The sequence below is a fragment of the Prinia subflava genome (assembly GCF_021018805.1).
Source record: "Prinia subflava isolate CZ2003 ecotype Zambia chromosome W unlocalized genomic scaffold, Cam_Psub_1.2 scaffold_37_NEW, whole genome shotgun sequence".
Taxonomy (NCBI): domain Eukaryota; kingdom Metazoa; phylum Chordata; class Aves; order Passeriformes; family Cisticolidae; genus Prinia; species Prinia subflava.
In genome coordinates this window covers 1,235,499-1,261,466 of record NW_026960612.1, presented here as the reverse complement: position 1 = coordinate 1,261,466, position 25,968 = coordinate 1,235,499, and the positions used below count along the sequence as shown (strand labels likewise).

At 44.1% G+C, this 25,968-nt stretch overlaps 1 protein-coding gene across 1 annotated transcript; it reads right to left on the bottom strand.

The window, feature by feature from the left end:
* Positions 1 to 322: 322 nt before the first annotated feature.
* LOC134565158 (cytochrome P450 2U1-like) lies at positions 323 to 24,474 on the bottom strand. Its single transcript, XM_063424614.1, is given in 8 exon segments — positions 323 to 3,181; positions 3,587 to 3,754; positions 4,691 to 4,852; positions 15,877 to 16,036; position 16,626; positions 17,418 to 17,832; positions 17,835 to 17,882; positions 23,644 to 24,474. Coding segments are annotated over 8 exon segments (1,572 nt in total). The 5' UTR covers positions 24,083 to 24,474; the 3' UTR covers positions 323 to 3,002.
* Positions 24,475 to 25,968: the final 1,494 nt, after the last annotated feature.

The window sequence follows — 25,968 nt, the reverse complement described above, 5'->3', positions numbered from 1 at the left end:
TCTTCCTCATCTCTACCTTTCCTTCTTCTTTTATTCCAGGTAACAGTGTTTTTTAAAAAAAACCTCTTTCTATCATTTGATCAAAAACATGCCTGGCAATGTTACTTTCCCAATTTCACTTTGTTTCCCCACCTCCTTCACTCCTCATCCAAAGCATTTTTAACATTTTCTCACTCAGAAGCTTTTTCTGCAAGATGTAAGATGCCAAACACCACAAGTTTTGTCAGTAAATGGAACTCACTGAAATAACTATGCAAAGCTGTGAAACACTTACTTGGTAATTACTTTATTCAAAATAAAAACACATTGAAGCAAAGTAATTTTAGAAATAAAGGTATTGTCAGCATTCAGAAATGGTCACCCATTTATATGAACATAGATTTTTCAACAAGGCATTTGAGATGCTTCCTCTGCTAAAAAGAGAGGGTGAGGATACATTTGCAAACACAAACCAAATCTGCTACCGCTCTTTACAGTTTGCCTAAGATGGCAACACACTTTGAAAACCACAAAGAATTTGTTGCTTTTATGTTATTGTTTAACTATTTTCATGGTATCCTGTCAAAATTTCAGTGCACCTGGAAGGTATGAAAGGCAGGTTGCTATTGCCATTTCCAACAGCATCCTGTATTCTAGCACACCTTGACATGACTGGAACTTCTCATCAGTAATTTTTGCTTGTCACACATTGCAGCATTTGATTACAGATATCACCAAAAACCGCATTCTCAATGCAGTATTTGTAGAAGGCTAATTTTCAAAGGATAGTTTTCAAAGGTGACATTTTAAACTAAACTCAGAAGGCAAAACAAGCACAAATATGTACAGTTTCACATATCAGGGGATTATGTGAATTGCATCTTCTTTGGAATCTGTAGAAAAATACTAAAGTGCTTTTCAAATGTGTCCTCATTGATTAAAAGGACAGGTATTTTGTACAAGTGATCAGTTGCACACCAACATCATTATGTTGTTTAAAGAGGCATTTCAACAGAAAGATAAATATTATCAGCACTTAATTTTAGCTTCTCAATGAAGCATAACTATAGGATTTCCAGACAAAAATCCCAACTCTACAGAATCTATTTATTCATTGGAAAATACAAAATCAAATTAAATAAAGTGCTTAATTCTCCAGTGCTGTCAGGTTTTAGAGCAAGTTCACTGGCATTGGTACCAAACTCAACTTTTTATTGTACTAAGTTTTCAAAAACTTCATACCAAAAAATCCAAACCCGCAAGCCTATATAGTCCAAAGTTAACCTAATTAAGAATTGAAACTTCTCACACAAACAGTGGGATACCTGACCAACCAAATATATAATTCAGAAATTAAGGCACTCTGTTATTCAAAACAGGTAACAGAAAACCTTAATTTAAATGCAAAATAACTATCTTACAGTCTTTGTTAGGCACTACCTGGCTTTTAAAACTTCAAGGTTAAAAATGACAAAGCCAGACATTAGTTTAAAGCTGAAAAGTTGTCTCTTCTTTTACAATTTAGGTTTCGTTTCTGCTATGGAATACCCAATTCTAAATTACATTCAAATTCACATTCCAGTCTTGTGAAGTTGATATTAGGAGGGCTCTGGGTATTCTCTAGATCTCCAGTGAGGGGAAAAAAGTCTTTAGAAGAGTATATAAGAACTTAATTCATGTGATATGAAATTCTGATAGATCAAAAGGAGTGTAAAGAGATTTAAGAATGATTAAGAACAACTGTTTAAAGGTAAGTTGTTACATATTCCCCCAAAAGATCACTTTCCATGTTTGAAATACAAGGCAAGACTGAGTGCCCTGTTCTGAAACAATTAACATGAGCTTTCCCTGGCAGCTGGTTTGACAGTGGTTAACAGCACTAAGATTCATCATGTAAAGAGTAAGGTACCAATACACTAATACTGTATGAACTGCAGATATTTTTACTCTATATGGAAGATATCAAAGAGAGAGCCATTATAGTAAAACCTCAAGTTTGTCAGCTTCCTCCTGTTCCATGGTAAGGCCTTCACCTGTACTGCTGTAGTGATGCCATATTTGAAGATTCCAGTTCCCAAAGCCAGAGGCTGTGGCAGTACTGTCCACACTGCCTGTTGATGAAAAACCTGAGTGCCAGCCTTGACTTCAGGACTACACACATAGTGTTTTCCCCAGTGAGCAGCTGCTGGTCCCATCCAGCCTGCAGCCACTGCTGCTATGAGGTAAACAATGAATGCCAAGAGGCTGCACAGATGTCTTGAATATGTTTGGCACCATAGAGAACAGAGTTCTGCTGTTTCTAGTTAGAGAATTCCTCTCTTGTTTGTATTCTGAGAGAAAATATCTGCATCCAGATGCTGCACACTCATTTCATGTTGAGAATATGGCATATTCAAGGATTCATTTGGCCTCAAATCCTGGCTTTTAAGACTTGGTACCTTCTTTTTTATAGTGAGCCCTGAATCTCAAGGATGTTTGGATCCAATCTACTACCCCTATAAGTTACTTGCAAAAAAGAATCCTCCAAGGTTAAAAGTAATGTCATTTGGTAATTTCCAAAAAGTATACATAATTATTTAAGCTAAGTTATAATCTCTCTATCAGTCTCTCATTCACAAATACTTTTAATATTACATGATGTGCTTCACTCCATTGGTAAATGAAATGTTTATGTGCTGCTTTGACAATTTTTTATGATTTCTATTTGCCAGAACAGTAACAAATGTTTTGGACCATTCTCCCATAATCAACATTTGACAAACTGACAGTGATAGACAGAGGTTAAGCCTACCAAGTTTTAATATCAAATTAAAAACTATGCTGTCAGTTCATTTGTGGAATGGAACAATGGACAAAAAAAATCTCATTCCAGAAGTCTAAATGGATCATTCTCACTGACTAGGAAAGCCTATGCAATTGGGGTTTTTTTCTGGAAAGAAAGTAACAAAATAAGCTGGAAATAATAAAAAAAGCACTGTATTTTAAAAGTGCAGCATTTCTTTGCCTAATCTTTTTTGACACTATCATTTCTTCAAAGCTATTATGTTGAATGGACATGGAGCTAAAGTTAGACCAAACCTTCCCTCCATGGATGGTTTTGCAGCATTTTCAGGGTACACGAAGGTAAAACTTTGCATAAGACTTGAAAAAATCAAGAATAGCTCCATTTTTGCCAACTGCTCTCCCATGCATACACGTTTACCTAAAGAAGTGTTAGAAGTATTACTGGCTTTATACAGTTGACCTATTTGTTAACACACATGTAATTCCTGTGCTACCATAGTCCAAAAAAGGCTCAAACTACTATTAAGCTATGAACTCTGAAGCTCTGGCCTCCTGTATTTGAGTATAAGCCTTACTCAGCTGTACTATTTAATATTAACAATATTTACATCCACAGCAAAAGTAGTATCAAAGGACAATTCGTAATTTCTATCTGGCAACTGGCTGTTTAGGAACCCAAACCATTTTGCATGCCACCAACTGTGATAATAAATCTACTTCTATAATTGGTCCTATGTGCAACTTTTGCATCACCCCTAAGACACTACGCTTGAAACACCATCACCCATCCACTCAGCGAATGACTCCATGTGGATTATCTTACCCATTCCAAAAGGAATGAATGACACTTTCTTTATTAGCTGGCCATTTTCATCCAGAAATCTTGATGGTTGAAATTCATCTGGCTTCTCCCAAATGTTAGGATCTCTGTGTACCTACCACAGGTTGGGCACAATCACACTACCCTTAGGAATAGTATATCCCTGGAGCACTTTAAACAAAAACAGAGACAGAGATGTGACAAGTTGCTAGAAGGAAACATGGGAAAAATACCAGTAAAAAGGCAAGAGGATGTCACAAAAAATTATATCGATCCCTAGCTGTGAGCTGCAAATGTAGCAAAAGCTGAAGGCAAAGGTGATCTCTGCTACCCTGCTTGAGTCAGAATCACATAAGCCTGAGCAGCTGGAAAGACACCAAGCTACACCAACAGCTTCTGCAGAGAGAAGGAAGCAGCAATTGTCAGAAATGCACTCTGCAGCACCCCAGTGCTGTGACCCACTTTCCTCCTGCTCCTGTGCTGTCACAGAGCTCCACCACAGTCAAAGGATGGATTCTGAACTCTTGTGACACAAGGGTTTTGAAATTACTAGTCTCATTTCATCTTGTTGCACGCCACTCTCCTGCAAAGCAAAACATTTAAAAAAGCAGATCAGTTCAGTAATAGGTTGAAAAGGCAAGTATTGCTCTCTCACACTGACTTTGGCCAGTGCTCAGCTATGTTTATGAAAACGGATAGATGAGTTGGAAGAGGATATTTCTTAATGTTTTCTGTACATGTGAAGGTCAATGGTATAAGCCTTTAGCAAACCAATTACTCTAAACTGATGCTTTCAGACCTGTGTCAGAATGCCAAAAACAAAGGTGGGAGTTTCAGCTGCCAACTATGACTAAGCACATTAGTCAATACAAGCTGACCCCAAGAGAAGAAATCACTCGAGATTAGAAAAACTGCTGGATGTCAGGTCAGACATGTTGCTTACATAGAGAACTAGGTTGAGGCCTCCTGCTCCCTATAAAGGGCATTTTACATATTTGTTTTACAGGTCTAATACATAAATGAGGTCTTTGTAAATTATTACTAGATGTCCCATCAGATCTTCAGCCCAGAAGAAAGCTGTAGTAACAAGTCTCTAGAAATGCTTACCCACAGTTTCTGAGGCCATTCGAGGAATAGAAAGGGGAACAACTGCAGTCATCCTCTGCACTTCCATAATGGTTGCCTCTGTGAAGGGCATTTGAGCCTTGTAAGCAAGAGAGGGAACTTGGTCACATCCTAGAACTGCTTCAATTTCTGCATGAACTTTCTCTATTCAAAGGGAGCAAGAAAAAAAAGAAGTCAAAAGACATAATATGTGAGAAGACATCATCTCAATTTCATCTGACTGTGCTTGCTTCAATGTTTACATAGATTTCTAAAAAATTACTCCAAGATGTGATTCCTAACTGAAACAGCTATGCCAACATTAGCTTTAGGAACAGACTCAGTTAAGAAGAAAGCAACCAAGCACAATCTTGACAACAGTCAAGAGTAAAGGTACTGAGATGACAAACTTTGCTAGCACTTCAGTATTGGGAAAGTACAGAAAAAGTCCTGTTGCTACTCCAAACATATTCATAATCTTACTTTAGGAGTTTAATTATACAGTAACTTGAATGATGAAAACATCAACCTTCTGCTCTGCAATTAAAAACTTGAACAGTAAGAGAACTGCATGCAGTGTGTGCCTGAGTGTGAAGAGCTGGGAAAGTTTTTCATGCAGCTGCTTTAGATACTTCATTCTGCAGCAGGAATTGTGGTGCTTTTACTGCAAGCATTGAAGCCATTTAATGGCTCATTCTTGCCTTTCCCTACTTTCTATTCACAGAACCTAAACTCAGCTATTTCTCATTTCCCTCAAAGGCAGCAGCAGATACTCCTTTCCTACACTGCCCTTCTGCAAAGTCAAAAAAAAAAAAAAAAAGGTAATGAGCTTCTTTACTTTCTCATTCATGGGAAACAAAAAAAAAATCAAATTATTTGCTTGCCCCTTTCATTTCACTGAAGGCTCAGCATACAAGTAATTCTCTTCATAGAAGTTTCCAAGATTCAGGATTTGTTTCACCTACATACATGGAGGATGATGTGCCTTTTCTTGCAGGTAACTTGTAATCTGGCTACACCACAAAAGAATCTTGGAAAGAGGAGACCTCAAAATTAACCTTTAATCAAAAATAATAAAAGTCAGTTTTCATTTTTTACCCTTTATATCCTGCATACTTTGTGGTTGTCCTGCTTGCCTTTTCCAACCAGGATGCTGATATTCTGAGTTTTTGCTCTTTTCTCTCCTTAGCAGTAATACAAGATTAAATAAAAGCTCAATGCAAAAAACCCTGTCCGTTTCCTGAGCAGCATCCCAAAGTGCTGCTTGGACTGTGTCTAACGAACCACTGCTGCCACCTACTGGATTTTCCAGATGAAAAGCCCATGCATGAGGAATATTAAAAAACACAAAAAATACAGTAAAGAGATGTGCTGACAGTGTGGCTCTCCAGTACCTTCTTTGTGGGGGTTTCCTACTTCTATTAGGGACATATCATAGCCCTATATTCAGGCATGCATGTCCACAGTAATCTAAACCCATAAATAAAGTTTTCAATATATAAAAAGAATTAAAAATTAAGGATACTGTCTCATACCAAATGTCAAACCAGTGCTTTATCCTGAAAAACTCATTTGTTCAGCTTTTCTAAAAATATGAGGAACTATACAGAGAGCAGCCAAACTGCTGCTCACATTACCAGCTGCAAAATGTAAACTCCAGCAGCCTCTGCAACAGCATGTTATTTGAACTGCTCCACTACTTTTCATATATTTAAAAATCTCACAGATCTTCAGATCTATGTTGTCCATCCACATAATTCTCTATTTCTGTGTAAAAAACAAAACCATTTTCCAAAGAGAAAAATGCTTGTTTTTCCTCTGATAGCCCTTAGTTTGCCATTCCATGTCTGCAAACAACTTTTGCTACTTCTAAAAGATACCAAATTCAGGTATTTTCTCTAGGGAGGAAATACATTTAAGAGAAATGTATTACCAGGAATAAAAAAGAAAGAGGCCCATACATAACTGCAAGGCAATCAGGATATAAGGAATGGGATACTAAAAGTGATACAGTCTGGACTACTGAGCATATTTAGATTACTTGACAAGAGCCACAATGTCGTGGTGCCTTTAAGAGAACTCAGTCTCTCTGCCTGCCCGGCTAGCTCAGACACTGCAGCAGGCTAAAGGGTACAGCTAGGCAAGTCACGCAAGCCTGCTGGTCCCTGTGAGTTCTTGTCCTGAGAGGCTGTGTGAGGCGGTGAAGAATGCTGACAACGACGGAGAAGAAGAAGGGAGGAGCCAGTCCGGTAAAAATGACAGATTTATTTGGGGGTCCCACGGGACCTCCTTACCACTTGCCGGATGCTCAGACTGCCCCCGAGGCTCTTCTGACCTGCCGTTTTATACAGCAGTGAAATGGGGTGTGGTAAGGAGGTTACAACCAATGGGTTTCAACTAAAGAGGTGGTACGAACATGGGGTGACATTACAGAAACCAATCAGGGACAACAGGGAGGGGTTTACACAGACCATGATAAAAGATTGACAAATAACTGAAGAGTTATATGACTTAGGGAATGCCAGGATAATACCAACAGGGGAAAATGGGGTACAAGGAACATACCATTGTACAATCAACCTGCACAAACCAAATAAACTTATTATGAACTTAATTCCACACCACCACATCTCCCCCTTTTGTTTTTATTAAAATGATGAGAATTGGTGTGGAGGCGGCAGATATTCTGACTCCCGGTACAGTTCATCGAATCCTCTCTCTGTGGTCAGCCACTGCTCGTAGGGTGGATATTCTTGCCCATCAACATCTCGGAGGTCCATCATTTTGATCTCTGGATCTTCGGGGAGGCTGACTTGATTCACAGACGGATGGGGGGTAGATGTAGCACTCAAAATCAATCTGCTTAACATGTGTCTAACTAAACCTAAGATAATTAAGGCAACTATAATAATGAATAAAATTAACAGACAAGTTTTTATAATTGACCCAACCCAGCCTGAAAGTCCCCAGCTCTGCAAAAGTCCACTGAACCTATCAACAGGACTAGGGAGCTGGCCATGATGGTGAAGGTCAGGAGCTGGACTGGATCCTCACAAACTGAAAAAATGACTTAAAATGAAATACGATTAGATTTAATACAAATAATATGAGAAGGGCAGGGGGTCCTCCCATTCCCACAGAATTGGGAGAGTCAACCGGTTCAATATTTTCTTGCGGTGAAGTGCCGCTGATGCAACCTGTGGCACCTCATTATTTCTTTCTGGCTGTTTCTTAACAAATGGTCTCACCCATTTTGCAGGCACCCACCTCAAACCTGTGGACGTAGAGACACAGGCGTACCCACGCCCCCACGTCACAAGGTCGTATGGGCCCTCCACCTGGCCTGACTGGTGACCTTAGCAAAACTGGCAGCTTTTCCTTGAGGTCGAAATTGGAGTTTGATCCAAAGTGTTTCACGATTGGTGGGTTCAAAACCTCAAAGGTGCAATTTAAGAAATTGATGGTATATAAAGCCCTGGCCAGTCTAATTGAAGGAGGCTCGATCTTTAGAAACTGTTGCTGCTGAGCAAGGACCCTTTTGATCTCCTGGTGGGTCCTTTCTACGATTGCTTGGCCAGTGGGGGAGTGGTGGATGCCAGTTTAATGTTCCACTCCCCATTGCTGCGGAAAGTCACAGAATTCCTTGGATTTGTACGCTGGGCCATTATCCGTTTTCAGGCTCTTGGGGATGCCCATGAAAGAGAACGCCTGTATGAGGTGTTTGGTTACATCTTGTGCTTTCTCTCCTGTGTGGGAAGAGGCAAAGACTGCACCTGAGAAGGTATCGACAGAGACATGCACGTACTTTTGTCTGCCAAACTGTGGGATATGTGTGACGTCCATTTGCCAAACCTCGCAGCTCTCCAGGCAGCGAGGATTGACTCCTGCATGCAGTGTGGGAACTGTGTGTGATTGGCAAGATGGGCACGAAGCCACAATGGCCCTTGCCTGCTGGTGCGTGAGGTGAAAACGCCGAACAAGGCTTGGCGCATTTTGATGAAACAATTGGTAGCTGAGCTTCGCCTGCTCGAAAATGTTCGGCAGTGGGGCAATTGCTGCAGGAGCAGCGAGAGCATCTGCCCTCCTGTTCCCTTCAGCAATATACCCTGGTAAATCGGTGTGCGATCGTGTATGCATCACATAAAATGGATGCTCTTGGTGGGAGACTAGCTTCACTAGCTTCGAGACCAACTCAAAAAGAGCTGTGTTGGACACCTCCTGTAGAACAGCCTGATCTGCCCTAGAAACCACCCCTGCAAGGTATGCAGAGTCGGTGACTAAATTGAATGGTCCGGGGAACCTTTCGAAAGCTCCGACTACTGCAGCCAACTCCGCAATCTGGGGTGATCCCATCACCTCTTCTATATCTGTCTCCCACTGCTGAGTTTGGGGATCTTCCCAAGTCAAGACTGACTTGTGAGACCTCCCGGACGCGTCTGTAAAAACTGTCAGAGCCTCTAGAGGTTTTTTACTGCGGACACTTTTCAAGGCCAATGTAAACTCTACATTTGAATTAAACAATTTGTAGGCTGGCCGATGAATTGAAATTTGGCCCGTAAAGGAGTCCAGGGCAAATTGAAGCGCTTCATTCTCCTGAAGCAGGTGCTCCAACATTGGTTTCATGATTTGGCCCGTTTGCAAGCCAATTGGCATGTGAATGCATGGGAAATCGCATCCGGCCAATTCTTTGATCCCTGTTCTCGCTTTGCGGATTAGCTCAGCCATCAATTCTTGTGGCTGTGTCATTCTCTTGGGCCAGTGGTGACTGAGAAAGACCCACTCTATGATAAAAAGAGGGTCTCCTCTGCCTTGGCCCTTCCTACCTTGTTTCGGTGACTTGTGTGATGAGTCCCACTGGAAAATCACACCATGCAGGTGTGGCAGCTTTCCCATGATGATAAAATTGAATGGCAGACCAGGGTCACACCTGCTTGCCTGTCGTGTTGACATTGCCCCCTGTACCTTCACCAGGGCTGCCTTCGCCTCCAGGGTAAGTGTCCTAGGAGAACTAAGCTCCTCTCCCTCTTTCAATAAATTGAAAAGAGGAGCTAGGTCCTCAGTAGTCAGACCTAGCCAAGGCCTTACCCAGTTCAATGCACCACACAATTGATGGACATCCGCAAGAGTCCTGACTTTGGTTTTGATGTCCAATTTTTGGGGTACAATGTATCGCCTACTGATTTCCAGGCCCAGGTATCTCCAAGGTGGCATCTTCAGAATCTTACTGTCCTGCAACTCAAAATCTGCAGCAACCAACGAATCTGTTGTGAGGTCAAGCACGTAGGCCAGCAGATCATCAGTTGGGGCGCAAATGAGTATGTCATCCATATAATGATGGATGATTACTCCCTCCGCGGCTGCGCGGACAGGAGACAGCAAAGAAGTGACGTATTGTTGACAAATCACTGGAGAATTTTTCATTCCATGGGGAAGCACCTTCCAGTGATATCGCTTCCTTGGGGCCTCTCAGTTGATGGAAGGTACCGAGAAAGCAAAACAAGGGGCATCATCAGGGTGCAAAGGAATTTGAAAAAAGCAATCCTTAATGTCTATTACAGCCAATTGCCAATTTCGTGGGAGCATGGTTGGGGAAGGCATCCCAGGCTGGAGAGACCCCATATCTTCAATTACATTGTTGATTTGACAGAGGTCATGGAGGAGCCGCCACCGAGTCTTGTCAGCCTTGCGGATGACGAAGACTGGGGAATTCCAAGGAGAGTTAGTCTCCTCTATGTGTCCTTTTTTCAATTGTTCCTCTACTAGCTCCTGAAGCGCCTTCACTTTTTCGGTGGTGAGCGGCCACTGTTCTACCCAGACTGATGTATCAGTCTTCCAATTCAGCCTTTGGGTAGGGCGCTTCTCAGTAGCCACAGCCCAAAAATTTTGCGAGGGTTCAGGAATGTCAATTGTGACCCCCCACTGGGCCATGAGGTCTCTTCCAAGCAAAGGTTCCTCATAATCTAAAACAAAAGGACGCAGACTTGCCAATTGTCCTTTCGGCCCCTTAATTTGCACCACGCTCTTGGATTGTTTTGCCAATTGGAGTCCCCCTACACCTCTGACGTGTCCAGCCACGTTTTCCAAGGCCCAATGTGATGGCCAGTCCTTGGTGGGAACGATCGTCACATCTGCCCCCGTGTCCAAAAGTGTCTCTGCGTCAAAAGATTGATTTTCCACCGTAAATGTTTATTTGATCTTTGGCATGTGAACTGTTACCTTTTGAACTGTGTTGACTGATGGAGTGTTTTTCGGAGATGGATTCCCAAAAGGAATTGCCTGTGCTACAATTTGCCCTTTTGGTAAAAATGTTAGTGGGTGGATGCATTGCAGCCAGAGAATGAGGCCCCTGGGATTGCTGGAAAGTCTCCCAGGGAGAACCTCAATCTCGTGCGGAGTAAATTTGCAATCCCCAACAATGAGATACTCACCTTCAATTAGAGGCCAGTTCTCTATCTCGTCAGGATTGATGACGACGAAGTGCCAATTGCGGTCATTGAGAATCAAAGATTCCGTCAGCTGCAACCTCTAAGGTTCAAAGGTAGAATGAGTTGTTAAAATCGGTTTTCCCAAGTCATGTTCTAAAGATTGAGTCGTGTCAGGTAATTTTGTGTCACAGTGTGGTTGTTCTCCCCCTTTCTTCCCTGCCCGGTCCACCCCGTTGGTGTCATCGTGCTGGGTGGACCCGGGCTCCCCCTTTAGTTTTTTTGGAAACGGCGGTTGGGGCATGGCGTTCCCTGTGGTGCTACGTGTTGTGAATTCCCCTCCTTGCCCTGAGTCTGCTGTCTGAATGCCTGGAATTGAGCTTTGACTGGACATTCAGTTGCCCAATGACCACCCTCCCCGCACAAAAGACAAGGCTTTATCGGGGTCTGGCGAAAGGATGGCTTGCGCTGCAAAGGCTTGCAATGTGTAGAATCTGCAGCGGTCGCACCAACAACGTTGACTTCACGTGAAGTACGATGCAGTTGGGTCAGTCGTGTCGGATGCCTCGGGGTCAGGAATGGCACCTTTATCTGGCAGACTTGTAGCATACTTTGAAGAGTTCTAGGGGGGTCTAGAGGAAGACTTAAAATTGCTGCATGACAAAACTCGTTAGCATTCACAAAAGCAATTTCCTCTAAGATCCCTTCCCTAGCTTGCTCATTCTTAACCTGGAGCTCAATAGCTCGTGTTAATTTTTCAAGAAAATCTACAAAAGGTTCAGCTGACCCTTCTTTAATCTGAGTATATGGAGGCAGAGGACCATGAGGCTGCAGACCAAAGAATGCTTTACATGCAAGCTCTTTGACAACATCAAGGGCAGGAGCAGGGATTAGGGAAGCCTGAGTGGTGGCAGACATCCACTGTCCCTCACCACAGAGCAACTCAGGGGTGAGAGCACTGCCTTGCTCATCAACTGCCGTGTCTGGTTGCTGCAGGAGATGTGGCAGTGAATCTCTGAGCAACTGTTTCCATGCCCCTTCCCAGAGCTTAGATTCTGTTGTATTCATGAGGCATGCAAACAGTTGTTGGAGATCTGCTGGAACAGTAACAATTCCTGAAAGATCAGCAGCAAGGAGACCTCTGAAGTATGGACTTTCTCTGCCATACTCCTTATGTGCCTTAAACAGATCTCTAATGATGGATTGGGAAAAGGCATGCCAATTAGGATTGGCATTATTAACTCCCCGAGATCTTCTGTAAGTCACTGGGGCAGCAGTGAAAGAGGCATGGGGACTTCCAGGTTCCCGGCTGCACACTTCCGGGTTCCAATCGTGGGAACCAGAAGTGGGGGCGTGGGAACCAGAAATCCAAGATGGCCGACTTCTGGTGAGCAGTGAGGCTGAGGGAGGTGGGGATTCAACGTCAGGGGTGTGTCTGTGGGCAGGGAGAGTGGGTGGGATCGTTGGGGAAGTGGGAGGAGTTGGGGACCGGAAGGGGTTGGAGGAACAGAAGGGATTGTGGGAAGAAGAAAGGGACAAAGAGGACCAGGATCACCACACGTGATCGCTGCCATTTTGAGACGACGACTGCGGCACGTGATCGCCGCCATTGTGACGCAGCAAAATTATAACCACAGGTGCCATTTTGAGACGATTGTGGCGCAGCAAAATTAAAACAAACTTCAGGTTTTTCAACTCGGAAAGTCTGGGGAGGGCATGATCCTCGGACTGCCTGGCCAGGGCTTTCAGAGGAGTCCCGGGCAGTCTGGCCTCGACTGCTCAGGCAGGGGGATCAAGGGACCTGTGGGGAGCCTGAGCTGACAGACCTCGGGGCTGTCACTCCCTTTAGAATCCCTTTTCTTGGGAAAGAGGGGTTGGGACTGGGACGAGGAGAAACTGGGGAAGGTTGTCCTGAACCTGGCTTTTCCTCCATTTCCCTGTCTTTCAGTGTGGCAGCCTTAAGCTGCAGGACCAGGAATGAATAATTTTGAACTGTTTTGTCCCCTGCATTAGCCAATTCTAAAATTTTCTGCTCCACAGTGCACCACAACTGGGCACTGTGGACTTGTGCTAGGGATACTTGAGGGAAATGTAGAAAAAGCCATCGGACCAACCGCTTCAAACAACCCTTAGAGAATTTAACTTTCTCTAAGTTCAAAACTTCAGCTAAAACATAAAACACCCCCTTCTGAGCTGTGGAGAGACCTGCACCCATTCTGCTCTCGATGTTAAGTACAGCTCACACACACAGGATCAAGACTAAATAAGGCTAGCAACTGAAATTAGAAACCACAGCACTCTTCAAAATCCAGTATTCAAAAACCCAAGCACTCACAAAAAGCCAGACTGGGGCACTGTGCTTAACTTAAACTGACTGACAGCAATCTGCTCCTGTTGGAGCTGACAGCCACTTGAGCTGACACTCACTCTGCACAAACTAAAAGCACGAAAAAACCACAAAAAAACCTAAAGCTGCCGGGGAGTCAAAACCAGGGAGAGGGGTCAAAACCCACACCCCTGGGGCTGCGCAGCCGACGATTCGGGTGACACTGCACGAATCGCCCACGGAGGGAGAGAAACTCAATCCCTAAGACACACACATCTGCGTCCTCACAGAGGAACGAAGGGTACTCACCACTACCCAGCTTGAGTGCAACGCTTGATCCTGGGGTCTCCATCTGAGAAAGACCTCTCCTGAGTGCCTAGAGAGGCCACCTTCCTCGTCCACCAGGATCAGACCCCGATTACAGAGGCTGCTACGACCGGTGGTAGCGTGACGTCCAAGGACGATCTTCGCAAGCCCAGAGCTTCACACTGTGGCTTGCCAGTCCTCTCTGCGGGGTCCGTGGAGCTTCTCAGGCTCCCACGTTGGACGCCAGGCTGTCGCGGTGCCTTTAAGGGAACTCAGTCTCTCTGCCTGCCCCAGCTAGCTCAGGCACCGCAGCAGGCTAAAGGGTACAGCTAGGCAAGTCACGCAAGCCTGCTGGTCCCTGTGAGTTCTTGTCCTGAGAGGCTGTGTGAGGCGGTGAAGAATGCTGACAACGACGGAGAAGAAGAAGGGAGGAGCCAGTCCGGTAAAAATGACAGATTTATTTGGGGGTCCCACGGGACCTCCTTACCACCTGCCAGATGCTCAGACTGCCCCCGAGGCTCTTCTGACCTGCCGTTTTATACAGCAGTGAAATGGGGTGTGGTAAGGAGGTTACAACCAATGGGTTTCAACTAAAGAGGTGGTACGAACATGGGGTGACATTACAGAAACCAATCAGGGACAACAGGGAGGGGTTTACACAGACCATGATAAAAGATTGACAAATAACTGAAGAGTTATATGACTTAGGGAATGCCAGGATAATACCAACAGGGGAAAATAGGGTACAAGGAACATACCATTGTACAATCAACCTGCACAAACCCAATAAACTTATTATGAACTTAATTCCACACCACCACACCACAGCATAAGGGGAAATCAGAGAGAGGTAACAGAACTGTTAGAGATCAGCAGAAAAGTGAAAATTGACTAGCACATACACATACAGCATCAGGCAGAAGGAAAAGAGGTTAAAAAAAACAAACACAAAACTCTTCTAGATTCCATTTGTGTAATTTAGAATATATCTCATCCATGTAACTGCATATCAAGTCAAGCAGTTACACAACATTAAAAACAGAAGAATAAGCCTAAAAATAAAAAATAAAAGTTTACTTTAGATTTTTCCCCAGTGAATGCTCTCCCCCATGTACTGAACTGGTGCCCTATTTTGCAATCTTTGGTCAACAGTTTGTTTGACTTTGTGCAATAAACTATGATCCTGACCTATTTAAAGAGATTTTTCCAAACAGATCCAACTCAGGGTAGATGAGACTACTACTGGTCATAACCCACTTAGTTTTGAAAAATTCCAAAACCAGACATTCTGTTTACTCTCAGGGCAATCTGTGTCACTCCTTTGCCATGTTCACGGGGCAATTTCTTCTCCTAGTATCTGATCAGAATTTTCTTGTTGTAGGTTGTTTCCTCTGCTTCCCTTCCTTCCACTGCACACCTCAGGGGAGACTGCTTCAATCTTCTTAGCATCTTTTGATCAGATAGTTATAGAAAGCATAAGCTTTCCCCTCAGTCATCCTTCCCTAACACTGAACAAGATCAATTTGTTCTGCCTCTGTTTTTGTCCCCTCTACCCCTCACCATCAGCAACCCACCCAACTGCCATGAGCACTCAAGACTGATGGGAAGAGGCCCTCTAATGACAATGGCAGCTGGTGCTGTGCACTTGTGCAAGTCCAGTCTGCTTAAGCTGTCTCTGATTTGATCTTCCTCTACAGTAGGTAGTGTTTCACTTCCCCAAACTCTGCTGCCAGGCTCAAGAACCTCCCTGCTCAGGGAGACATAAAGCAGACTTAGTGTTATGATTTTCACACATATCACTACTATCTGCCTGGAATGTCACAACTGCCAAAATTTTTCAAACATGCTAAAGTTCCCTGGAATTGCTTGGGAAAGATTAAGTTGTCCCAAACCAGAAGAAATTTACATATTAAAGGGCCATTTAGCACTTAATATATAGCACTAACCCAAAAATCATCATCGAACAGCAGGATAGAAGATGCCTGATTACATACAAGCCTTTCAAATCATACATACAACATGAACCCTTGGTACTCCAAATGATTTCTTTACTGATGCTGCTTGCTTCTGTTTATGAGCATCCACCTGGGGCTTTACAGTCTGGAATAAATCACCTAGAATAAAAGTAATCTTACCTTGTACTTCAGGGTAAAGAGACATGTAGAGCAGGTACCACAGCAATGTGTTTGAAGTAGTATCTGTGCCTGCGATGAAGAGATCACCAATGATAAAAAACAGGTAATCGTCATTAAAACTGCTCTCCTTGTTCTTCTCTTCTTCCTCATGGATGAAGTACTGTCATGGGTTAGCACTGGCCAGTTGTTAATGCACCCATGAGTGTATGTTTTTCCTAATGAGCTACTGTGAGATGTGGTCAAGAACAGAGCAGAGCAGGCCTAAAACTTGAAAACAGAGAACAAAACTTTATTACATTACATAAGAACAGAAATAGAAAGGGAAACTCTAAACACACACAAAAACAGAAATGAAAACTTCCCAGAACATTTCTTCTCCTCCCCCAATTTCCACCCCCTACACAGTACTCTCCATAGACCAAAACCTTGGGTTTTAAATCAATCACCACTCAAAAAACTAATCTTCAATTCAGCAAGGGAGAGAGGAGTCTCTCTCGCACCACAGACTGCTCCTCAGAAAACAAGGGTCCACCCCTTATGTGTTTCCATGTCACCCGTGGCACCGCCCGGAGAAGTCTGCCAGGGTGACACTCTCTTTTCCATGTCCAGTGCTCTCACCACTGTCCATGGGCCAAAGCTGCTATAGGGCTCTTTTAAGGATGCTTGCATGCCGGGCTCTCCCCATCTTTCCCCTGGGGCCGAGGGTTCCAAGAGCAGGTCTTCCCTGAGGGCAGAGGGCGCCACCACACCCTCCCCCTCTCTTCTCTGTTCGCTCCACTCTTAACATGCCAGTCACTGTAGCAAAAGCAGAGGCAGCTGCATCCACCCAAATGCAGTTTATGTTCAAAAGAGACTTGAGTTCAGTCTATGGCTAACATTATGCAAGAAAAGTCCAGCTCAGAAGCCACTCCTCTTCAATCTTTGCCCATCTAGGGTTCTTTCCAATTGTGCTTTATCATCTATGCCCCAGGCTGTTTCTGTTTCTCTTCTGAAACCACTAGCCATGAGAAGCAATGTCTGGGAAAAAATTTTCCTTCTGGCAAGAAAGGGTTAAGAGATTCTGGCTCCCGGCAGGGTGCAGGCTCAGGCACTCCCAGGCTCGGCAACTCCCACACGCGGCTGGGCACCTTCTCCCGGGGGAGATGGGGACGACGGGGACAACGGGATGGAAGACACCTCCAGTTTTCCACCCCTCCATCCTGGATCGGGCCAGCTCAGCTCCAGTCCTGTTCACTCTCTCCCCCCACCCGGGGCCCCAGCTTACTTCAGCCTGGCCGTGTGGTTCCCCTCAGCCCGGCCACGTGGCCCCCCTCGCCCACCCAGCCTGGGTAGGGGAGGAGGGAAATGGTGCTCCTCTCTTGAAAGCAGAGCCAGAAAAGAGGAAGTCCCTCTGGGAGGCCTCGTTTATAACCCCTTGTGTCCTCGGAGGCGTGTCCAACCCCTCAGTGGCCACTAAAAGTGCCAACATTCAAACCTGACCACTGACTGGTTTGACCACAGCCTCTTGAAAAACTCACTTCCCCTCAAACCAGGACAAGTACATATCAATGAAGTCCCTGGGATTTGCTGCATCCAGTGTATCCTTGTGCTGGGCAATTATTCTCTTCAGAAAAGCAGTAATGTCTAACTCAGTTTGCTGAAGTTCCCAGAAAGGCCCAAAGGGAAGGTAATAGAGCCAAGGGCAGATGTTGACCAGGATCATGTAGCTGTTCACGCTCAGCTCCAGGGCACGGGCCATGTTCTTCAGCATCATCTTGAACTCATCATCTTCGTAGTTAAAATGCTTGCCAAAGGCCATGGAACAGATAACATTGGACACTGCATTACGAATGATTGGAAAGGGATTAAATGAATCCTTTCCATGTTTCAGCATTTCCTCCTTTATAAAGTTCAGCTCCTCAATGATTTTAGGCACTAAGCTGTGCCTCCCTACTCCAAAATGACACAGTGTTGAGAGAATTTCCTCTGTTGCTTCCAGACAGGGCTATAAGGTGCAAAAATAACACCTGAAAGAAAAAGGGAGAGACTAAAACCAAAATGCCTAATTTTCAGTTAGAAATAGTTAGACATGCCTGCAACCCAAGAGCCAGAGGAGAAGGAAATGATACACAGCAAATCTCTCCCAACCACCTGTCTAGGAGCTAAAGGAAAAACACAAGGTTCTTTATTATAGCTTTTGGAAATCCTGTCTCTCTTTTTTCTCATCACTGAAATGAATACTCAAGTTACATCACTAGTTTCATTAGAATTTGCAAGACACAAATAGATGGAGAAGAGGGAACGGTGAGTCTGGGACATATGTTAGATATAGCCTTTTCTCCCCAGTGTCCTGAGACAAGAACTTCTTCAGCAAGGCATAACAGAAGACATTAAAACAAAAACTGATTTGCATTTTTTTCCCTTCGTGTTATACAAACTTCTTGTGTCTATTACAAGTGAGCTTTATCTTTAAGTTATAATAAAAATACAGGATACTCACACTGCAAGAGAACTGGGAAGGTGAAGACAGGTTCAGAGACCCTTGGCAAAACCCGGCTTGATTTGCATCTTAACAGTTTTGATGCCCCGAGGCACTTGTTCTGCATGATTGTGTCATTATGAAACACCATTTAAATTAAATCCCTATTACTCACTTTCAAACAGAAACATCTCTTAAGTTGAATTAAATGACCACACCAAAGACACCACAACCTGCAATTTTGAATATACTCCATGGTTAACCTGAGAAAGTTTAGTCATCAAACATGACCTAGTTCTGGATTTGTTCTTCTAGTAAAATGACACCACTTTTTTTTTTTTTTTTTTTTTTTCTGGAAACAAAAAAGTTACTTTGTAAAAGCAACATCAATTCTTCTGTCAACTGCAAACCTTAATATTGAATTTAAAAGGAGAAATGGCCATAAGAAAATAGAAGAAGTACATAAACACTAGAAGATACACCATGTTTCAATATTTAACATTACTCACATTTCTATTACGAGTTCATGTTCCTAGCCTTTAATGCTAAGTGAATACAAACACATGACCTAGCTTCAAATGTCCTAAACAAGAACATTAGGAAGAGTCAGGACAAGCCCAGAATCAGCTGTATTTCATCTTCTCTGCATGAAGACATCCCTCAGGCTATTTATTCGAATGCCCACTTCCTGGTCCTTCAAAAACAGAACCAAAAACTTTCCAGATTTCCTCTCTCAACTGTTTCCTGTTAGTACTGGTGTTCTCAAGTAGGTTAAGTGAAAAAACAGGAGTATTTGGGGCTGAATTTGTCCAAGAACCAAATTGGATTTCCAAGGTTTGTAGCTGGGTTGTGAAAGAAACACCGATTTCTTGGAACAAAACAAAGTTATCACTATTTCTATCCCACAACAAATATCTCCAAAACAGGCTATTCATCCACAATCTCTTCTTTTGTTGTTAGGAAAAATAGTTTTAGGATCCAAATGCTTTCATAAAAGAAAACAGACCTGTCGCGGTGTGTGTTTCCCAGGACTTGCACGGCAGCATTAGGGTGCAACACATTCCCCCGGGGAGCTCTTCCTCCCCGCCCAGGGACTCGGATGCTCTTAGCGATTGCTTCTAGGGCGCAGAGATGAAGCAGAGGCGAGACAGGTTTTGGGGTAAACTGAGGAGATTTATTAAAGGTGCAACTGAAGAATAAAGCCTAAAGCTGAACCCCAAGAACCGGGGAGCACGCCTCTGACCGTGGGTTTTATAGAAAGGGCGACACAAAGCAAACAAACAATGAGGGTGCACTCAGGGAGGAGTCTAAGGCGGGGAATACAGAACTAAATCCAATAGAAATAGCAAAAGGAGTGGAACGACACAAAATAGCAAATGATATATCAAGATAGGGGAGATTGGCAAGGAAGGTTTTAGAAACAGGGGCAGGGATACAGAGAATTGACATATAACGGTATGCATAATTTAAACCATAACACATAAATGAAATAGAAAGCTGGCCTGAAAACTCAAAGCAAAAACCCACACCACAACACAGACCTATTGCCTTGAATGTAAAAGTGACTTGCCTAGGTCCACAGAAAAGCTAACACCAACAACACACCTCCCCACAGTCAGTGAGCCCCTCCAGCAGTCCTGCATAGACCATGGGTGTTTTCTGACATCCCAAAAGTCCAAACTGCTGCAGAATACTAATAACTGATTTGTAAATTGGGAAAGAATTACGTAGGAGACAGATTAAGGAAGAAGAAGAGCATAAAAATAGAACAACAGAGGTAAGAGAAGAAAGCAAATCTTCAGCTGCATCCCTACCAAGCTACAATAATGGAATAGTCCTTTGCTGATTTCAAAGAAAATCTGCCTGCCCTCAAAAGCCAGGTTACTCAGCAGAGACATCTCTACTCTTAAAAAAAATCCAAAAAAACCTCTAACCACAAAAACAACCTCCCCTGAAAACAAATTAAAGCAAAACAAAACAAACAACTACAAAACCTGAAGGACATACAATAGTAAATTCTGAAGCAACAATAACCAGGACTTCATGCTCGCTGCAGAGGCCTAATTTCTATAAACTTATAATGAAACCCTTTCAATACAACCAACAAACTCACAAAACCAGAGAGTTCATTTTATTCCCCCTTTTTACATGAAAAAATTTCAAATCCTCACAAGAAGCAAGTTCTGGCAATGGCTTAGTTACTGTCCTCCATCCCCATCAGTTTTTACTGCTAGCTCTAGTGCTGCTACTGGGGACATTAACAAACACAGCAGTAATGACATTTAATAACATTCAACTTCTGTATTGTCAGATATCCACATGTGGATATGCATAAGGCAGGGCTATAGAGGCAGACAACCACTCTGACTCCATGTACTCGGCAGATTCAGTCTTTACTACCTCTTGTAGCTATAGAATACAAAGACCTAAAATACTAAAATTAGACCACAGAAATGTCTTGTTTCTCCCAGTCTACAATTTCTCTGTCTGCAGACATATGTGATGATTAATTAAGAATTAAGAACTGACTACTGCCTTCTCCCTTAAGTTCTTGTGGCACTTTCTATCCAGCCAAGAAGGCCTCCCTCACTTGCTAATCGAGTTGCTGAAATGCAGTATTTGCCATTTCTGATACATCTACCTGCTCTCCCCCAGACACAATTATTTTATTTGCATCTTATATGCAATAGAGCCACACAGCTAAGCCCCTCTTTCTTCCATACCATACCTGGCAGGGCAGCTCAAGGTAAAGACAAAACTACACCAGCAAATGTAGCTTACAAGAATACAGCTCTGTAAGTTCATACCACAGTAGCTCACTTACAGAATGAAGGAACCCAATGAACCCAAGGACATGCAGGAACCCATAATAGGCACTAAACCTCCCAGAGCTGTAGTACTCAAATTGTGAGTGGTAGATCTGAAGTTACCCATCATCCTGCCTTTATTGTTTCCTTTCCTAGTGCACAGTAACACAACTGCCACTGTCCTGACCTGCAGCAACATCTCACCCACGAACTCCTGAAATTATCTCCCAAAACAATCTTAAGAGGCCTCCCGTTTGAGTGCAGTAACCCGTTGACCTCCCCCATGAACCACACACAAAAAAGGCAACACTTGCTAGCACAAACGCAGCATCGCAGAGGCTCAGTCATCTCCTCATGCTGCCACTAAACCCAAGCCAGTACAGGGGACAGTATCTGTAACTTCCACTGGCATTTGGAGAACCAGCTTGCGGGGAGCAGTGGCCCCACTGCCCATACCCACCAACTTCTCCCTTTGTGCACTCAGAACACACCACCCCTGTGGTTCACTCTACAATACTCCTACATCCGTGGCAATTCAGCATGCTGCTAAAGCGAGCTCTATGGAAGAGCTGGGGATGTTTTATGGACCACTGGGCAGCCCTGATGCTGCAGTCCTCATGCCTGAGCACAGCTATAGCGACCTTCCAGATAAAACCAAACCTAGAGCAACACAATGTTCCTGCCACAGTGCAACACAGATAGGCACCGTCCCTGGGCTTGGCTGCAGCATGCTCTGGCTATGGACAACAGGTTCCTGGTACCTCCAACTCTCCTGGAGCACCCACTGGTGGAAGCTGCCAACTGCCCTGGCTACTCTTTGCTTCACCATATTCAAAAAAGTCTGGCAGAGAACAAGAAACATGAGATTCACAACATTCAAGAAAAAAGAAATCCACCATGAGCATGAAATGAGGTTTTACAGCCCTGCTAAAATTATCTAACTCCTCTTCCCCTTTCCTCCTCCAGTTCTTGCTAAAGTACTGTAACTAAAAATACTCACACATGATAACAACGTGCCAGTAACATCGGTCTTGGAACAATATTATTAAATCAACAGAATTCATAATTTATTTTTTTATTCTTTAAACTAATTTCAGCAATGGTCCCTGATAGCATTTTAATAAACACAATCTAGGTCCCTCACTTTCTTCTTCTCTTTACTGGGGCAATTCTGGTATAGGAAAAAAAAAAGATAAATGTTTCATGCACTTAAAAACCAGATTTCCCTAGCCTTGGGGAAAAAAAAAAAAGGAAAGGTAAGTTTCACAACAAGCTAGCATACTAACAAGCTTTCTGGGGTACACCTCCTAAATGGAAAAAGGGTAAGTATATTTCCATAAACACTGAGATCAGTAATGACATCAAAATTAAACATGAAGAAATTCTACCCACAGTATTGTCAGCATGTGTTTAAACTCTTCATGCTCTTTTCCTGCAAAAGCTAGTAACTCTCCTTTGGACTCTTAAAAAAAAGACAACCAAACCCAAATATGCCCACTAAGTTTTGACAAGCAGAATAACACATTTGCAAATATCTCAGCAACAGTAGCTTGCACACAGGCAGCGCGGACTGTGCAGCCATGGGACTCCACAGAAGCCTAATCTCTCCCACCACTACGTTGGTAAGAACTGGGAGAGTGCTCAGTTTTGTACCACTGCCCAAGTACTCAAAATTTCTTCCTCTCACATAGCCAAAATCAGAAAGCCCCCAGGTGACAGACCAACTGTGCCTTAAACCCCTGCACAAATGCCAGTCACAGAAACAATGAAGTTGGGAAAGACCTCTGAGACTGATTCCAAACCATGACCGAACACCACCTTGTCAATGGGACCATGACACTGAGTGCCACATCCAGCCTTTCCATAAAGGCCTCCAGGGACGGTGATTCTACCATCTCCCTCTGCAGTCCATTCTACTGTCAAACTACTCTTTCTGTGAAGAAATTCCTCTCCTAATGCCCAACCTAAACTTCTCCTGGTGCAACTTGAGGCCATTTCCTCTTGTCCCATCCCTTATTACCCAGGAGACTGACCTGGCACACCTCCCCCCGGCTACAAGCCCTTTTCAGGCAGTTGGAGAGAGAGGTAAGGTCTCTCCTGAGCCTCCTCCAGTTTAAACCACCCCAGCTACCTCAGCAGCTTTACTGCAGAGTCCCTTTACTGTACACAGAGCTACAGGGATCAGGCTGATTTCGGTCACCCAGAGATGCTCCATGGTGCATGGCACAGCACTGCCAACTTCGTGGGGATGCTGCACCTCAGGGCAGGTCAAGTTTCTCTCTGAGTGCTTTCTGTCAGCAGCAGGGCGAGGGACATATGTGAGGAACAAAAAAGCAAGTAAACATTTCAGCCCACAATTTGTAGGAATTATTTATAAATTTTGGCAGAGCAGCCATGGTCCCGAGCAGCTCCCGCTCCATATCGCTCCTAAGCATCACCCTGGCCATCACCGGGCATGCGGCAGCTCTCCGGGCGAGACTCGGGGTGCCCCCAGGCACTTACCCTTGTGGTGTGTGATCATGAGGACGATGGGCACGGAGGGCTGGTCGCTGAACACCTCCGCCTTCTGCACCAACGCCTCCCACACTGCCCCGAAAGTGTTGAGGATGATTAATGGGCGGTTGTCCATGAAGAGCCGGAAGACGCTGCTGTACGTCTTGGTGAGGCCAGTGAGAATGACATGGGGTGAGAAGGCAGGGGAGAGCCGGTCACCCTTCACGTCCACCGCCCACCTGCGCAGCAGCGGAGGTGGCAGAAGGGCGAAGGCGAAGTTGCCCACGAGCGGCCAGGGCGCGGGGCCCGGCGGCAGCCCCGACAGCGCCTGCGGCCGCCGCCGCAGCAGCCAGTAGCAGCCGAGCCAGCACAGGGCCACCAGCAGCAGCTCGGTGGCCCTGGGCGGCCGCAGCAGCCATGTCCAAGCTTCCGTGCTTGGCCCTGCCATCTCCCCAGGCAGCGGCACCGCTGGCCTTGCCCCGCTGCCGGCGCATAGCGGTTTAAGATGGCGGAGGCGGGCAGGAAGCGATGGCGGGGGCGGATGAGAGGCAAGGCTGGGAGGCGGCCTGACCCCGTCCCGCCGGGCCTGTGGGCGGGCAGTGAGGCCGGGCCCTGACACTGCCCCGCGCCTGGCAAGATGTGACGGAGCCCAAGTTTATAAAGGATTAAGCATAAACCCAGATGTCCTGCTTGTGGAGAAAAAAAAAAAAGAAGTGAGCTCTCTTCTACACCCCCCACAGGACTTGCTTTCAAATGCTCCTTACGCAAATACCTATTTTTTTTGTGGTTTAGAAGGGAGGGAAATACAGATGATCCTTTCCCCCCATTCCCAAACACAAAAACCCGGCAGTTGGAGGTAAGACCCCGACATTTTCTGTTTCCAGAGCCAAGGACAAACCTAGAACCTTGTCCCAGCTCTAGGTTCCCTGCTTGGCAAATGCAAAACACCACACAGAGGCTTCGAAGAGGGGCACTTAAATTTTAGAGGAAAAAGACATGTAGTTCTCTTCCTTTCCCTCAAAAAAAAGTAGTAATAAAAAAACCCAAACACACACACAAAAACCCAAAACACACCTGTGAAAAATATGGGATGTTAATTCATGTTCTTATGGGTTATGACATGTTAAAAAAGTTATGAAAACTACTGTATATATGTTATATGAGAATATAGTTTCAGTCTGCCTTGAATTTTTCTGAGATAGAGGCAGCCACCACCCTGGAATTTCATTTAGAAAGGAGACAAAGGATTTACGGGAAACCTTGGCCTTCTCTTTGGCATCAGAAAAGGACACATTAAGATAAGCTATCAGTCTTCCCCTCCCTGGATGACAGAGCAATCAGAGTATCGAGATTTCTCTCGATAACTCCGAGGGTCCAGCCAGCGGAGTAATGGCTTAATAAAATAGCGATACGGCTTCCCAGGATATGCTTTGTAAAATAAAGGTTTTAATAACAGCAAAAATAATAAACATTACAAAATGAAAAGAGAGAAGCCGAGCACAGTGTACCAAGCACAGTTACACTGGCTAAGGCACTCCCAAAAAGCCTCGTGCACCCCCTGTGCAGGCTCTTTAGTACTCGATGGTCTAGGTGGGCTTATTTGGCTCTTTGCCCAATGAGATGGACACTAGGCTTTGAGGTGCACTTCTAAAGCCCTATCACTGTGTCTGTGCTGGTACTGAGCCAATTGCAACGAGCAAGCTATAGAAAATTCTAGTTTAACTTCCTTATATAGAAACACCTGCTCGGGTACAGAAATGCACAACTACATCAGAGCACTCTCATCAGCTATCAGAGCACCTCATAAAAAGCGTCATCAGTGAACCATCATCATCAACATCTTCGGAGATGAACTTTTACCATTCATAAACTTTGGTGTCCATTCACTCATGGGAAACTAAAAATTAACACCTTGCAGTAGAGAAGGAGACTCTTTTCAGCTAAGCCGGAGAGAACTATGAATTTGAATAACTAGCTTGGAAACAAAAGGACTATGAGGAAATTTTTGCCAGAGGCAGAATAAAGTGTGTAAAAACTAAGCCCCGAACAAGGCCAGTTTGTGAACTCAGGGGGGACGGCAGTTGGCCAGATACTGCGTCCCAGTTCACCGCTGACGATTCCCGGGTCAATCGTCAACACATCTCCATTGTGGGTGGTTTTGCCGAAATTCTGTAATTCGATCCTTTTTTAATAAACCAAAAATTATAATTTTAATTGGACTATTGTATTGACATTTATAACACTCCTGTTATAAATGCCAATCCACTTTTCCAATAAAATATAATTTGGTTTATTAAAAAAAATAAAATTACAGAATTTCAGTAAAACCAACAA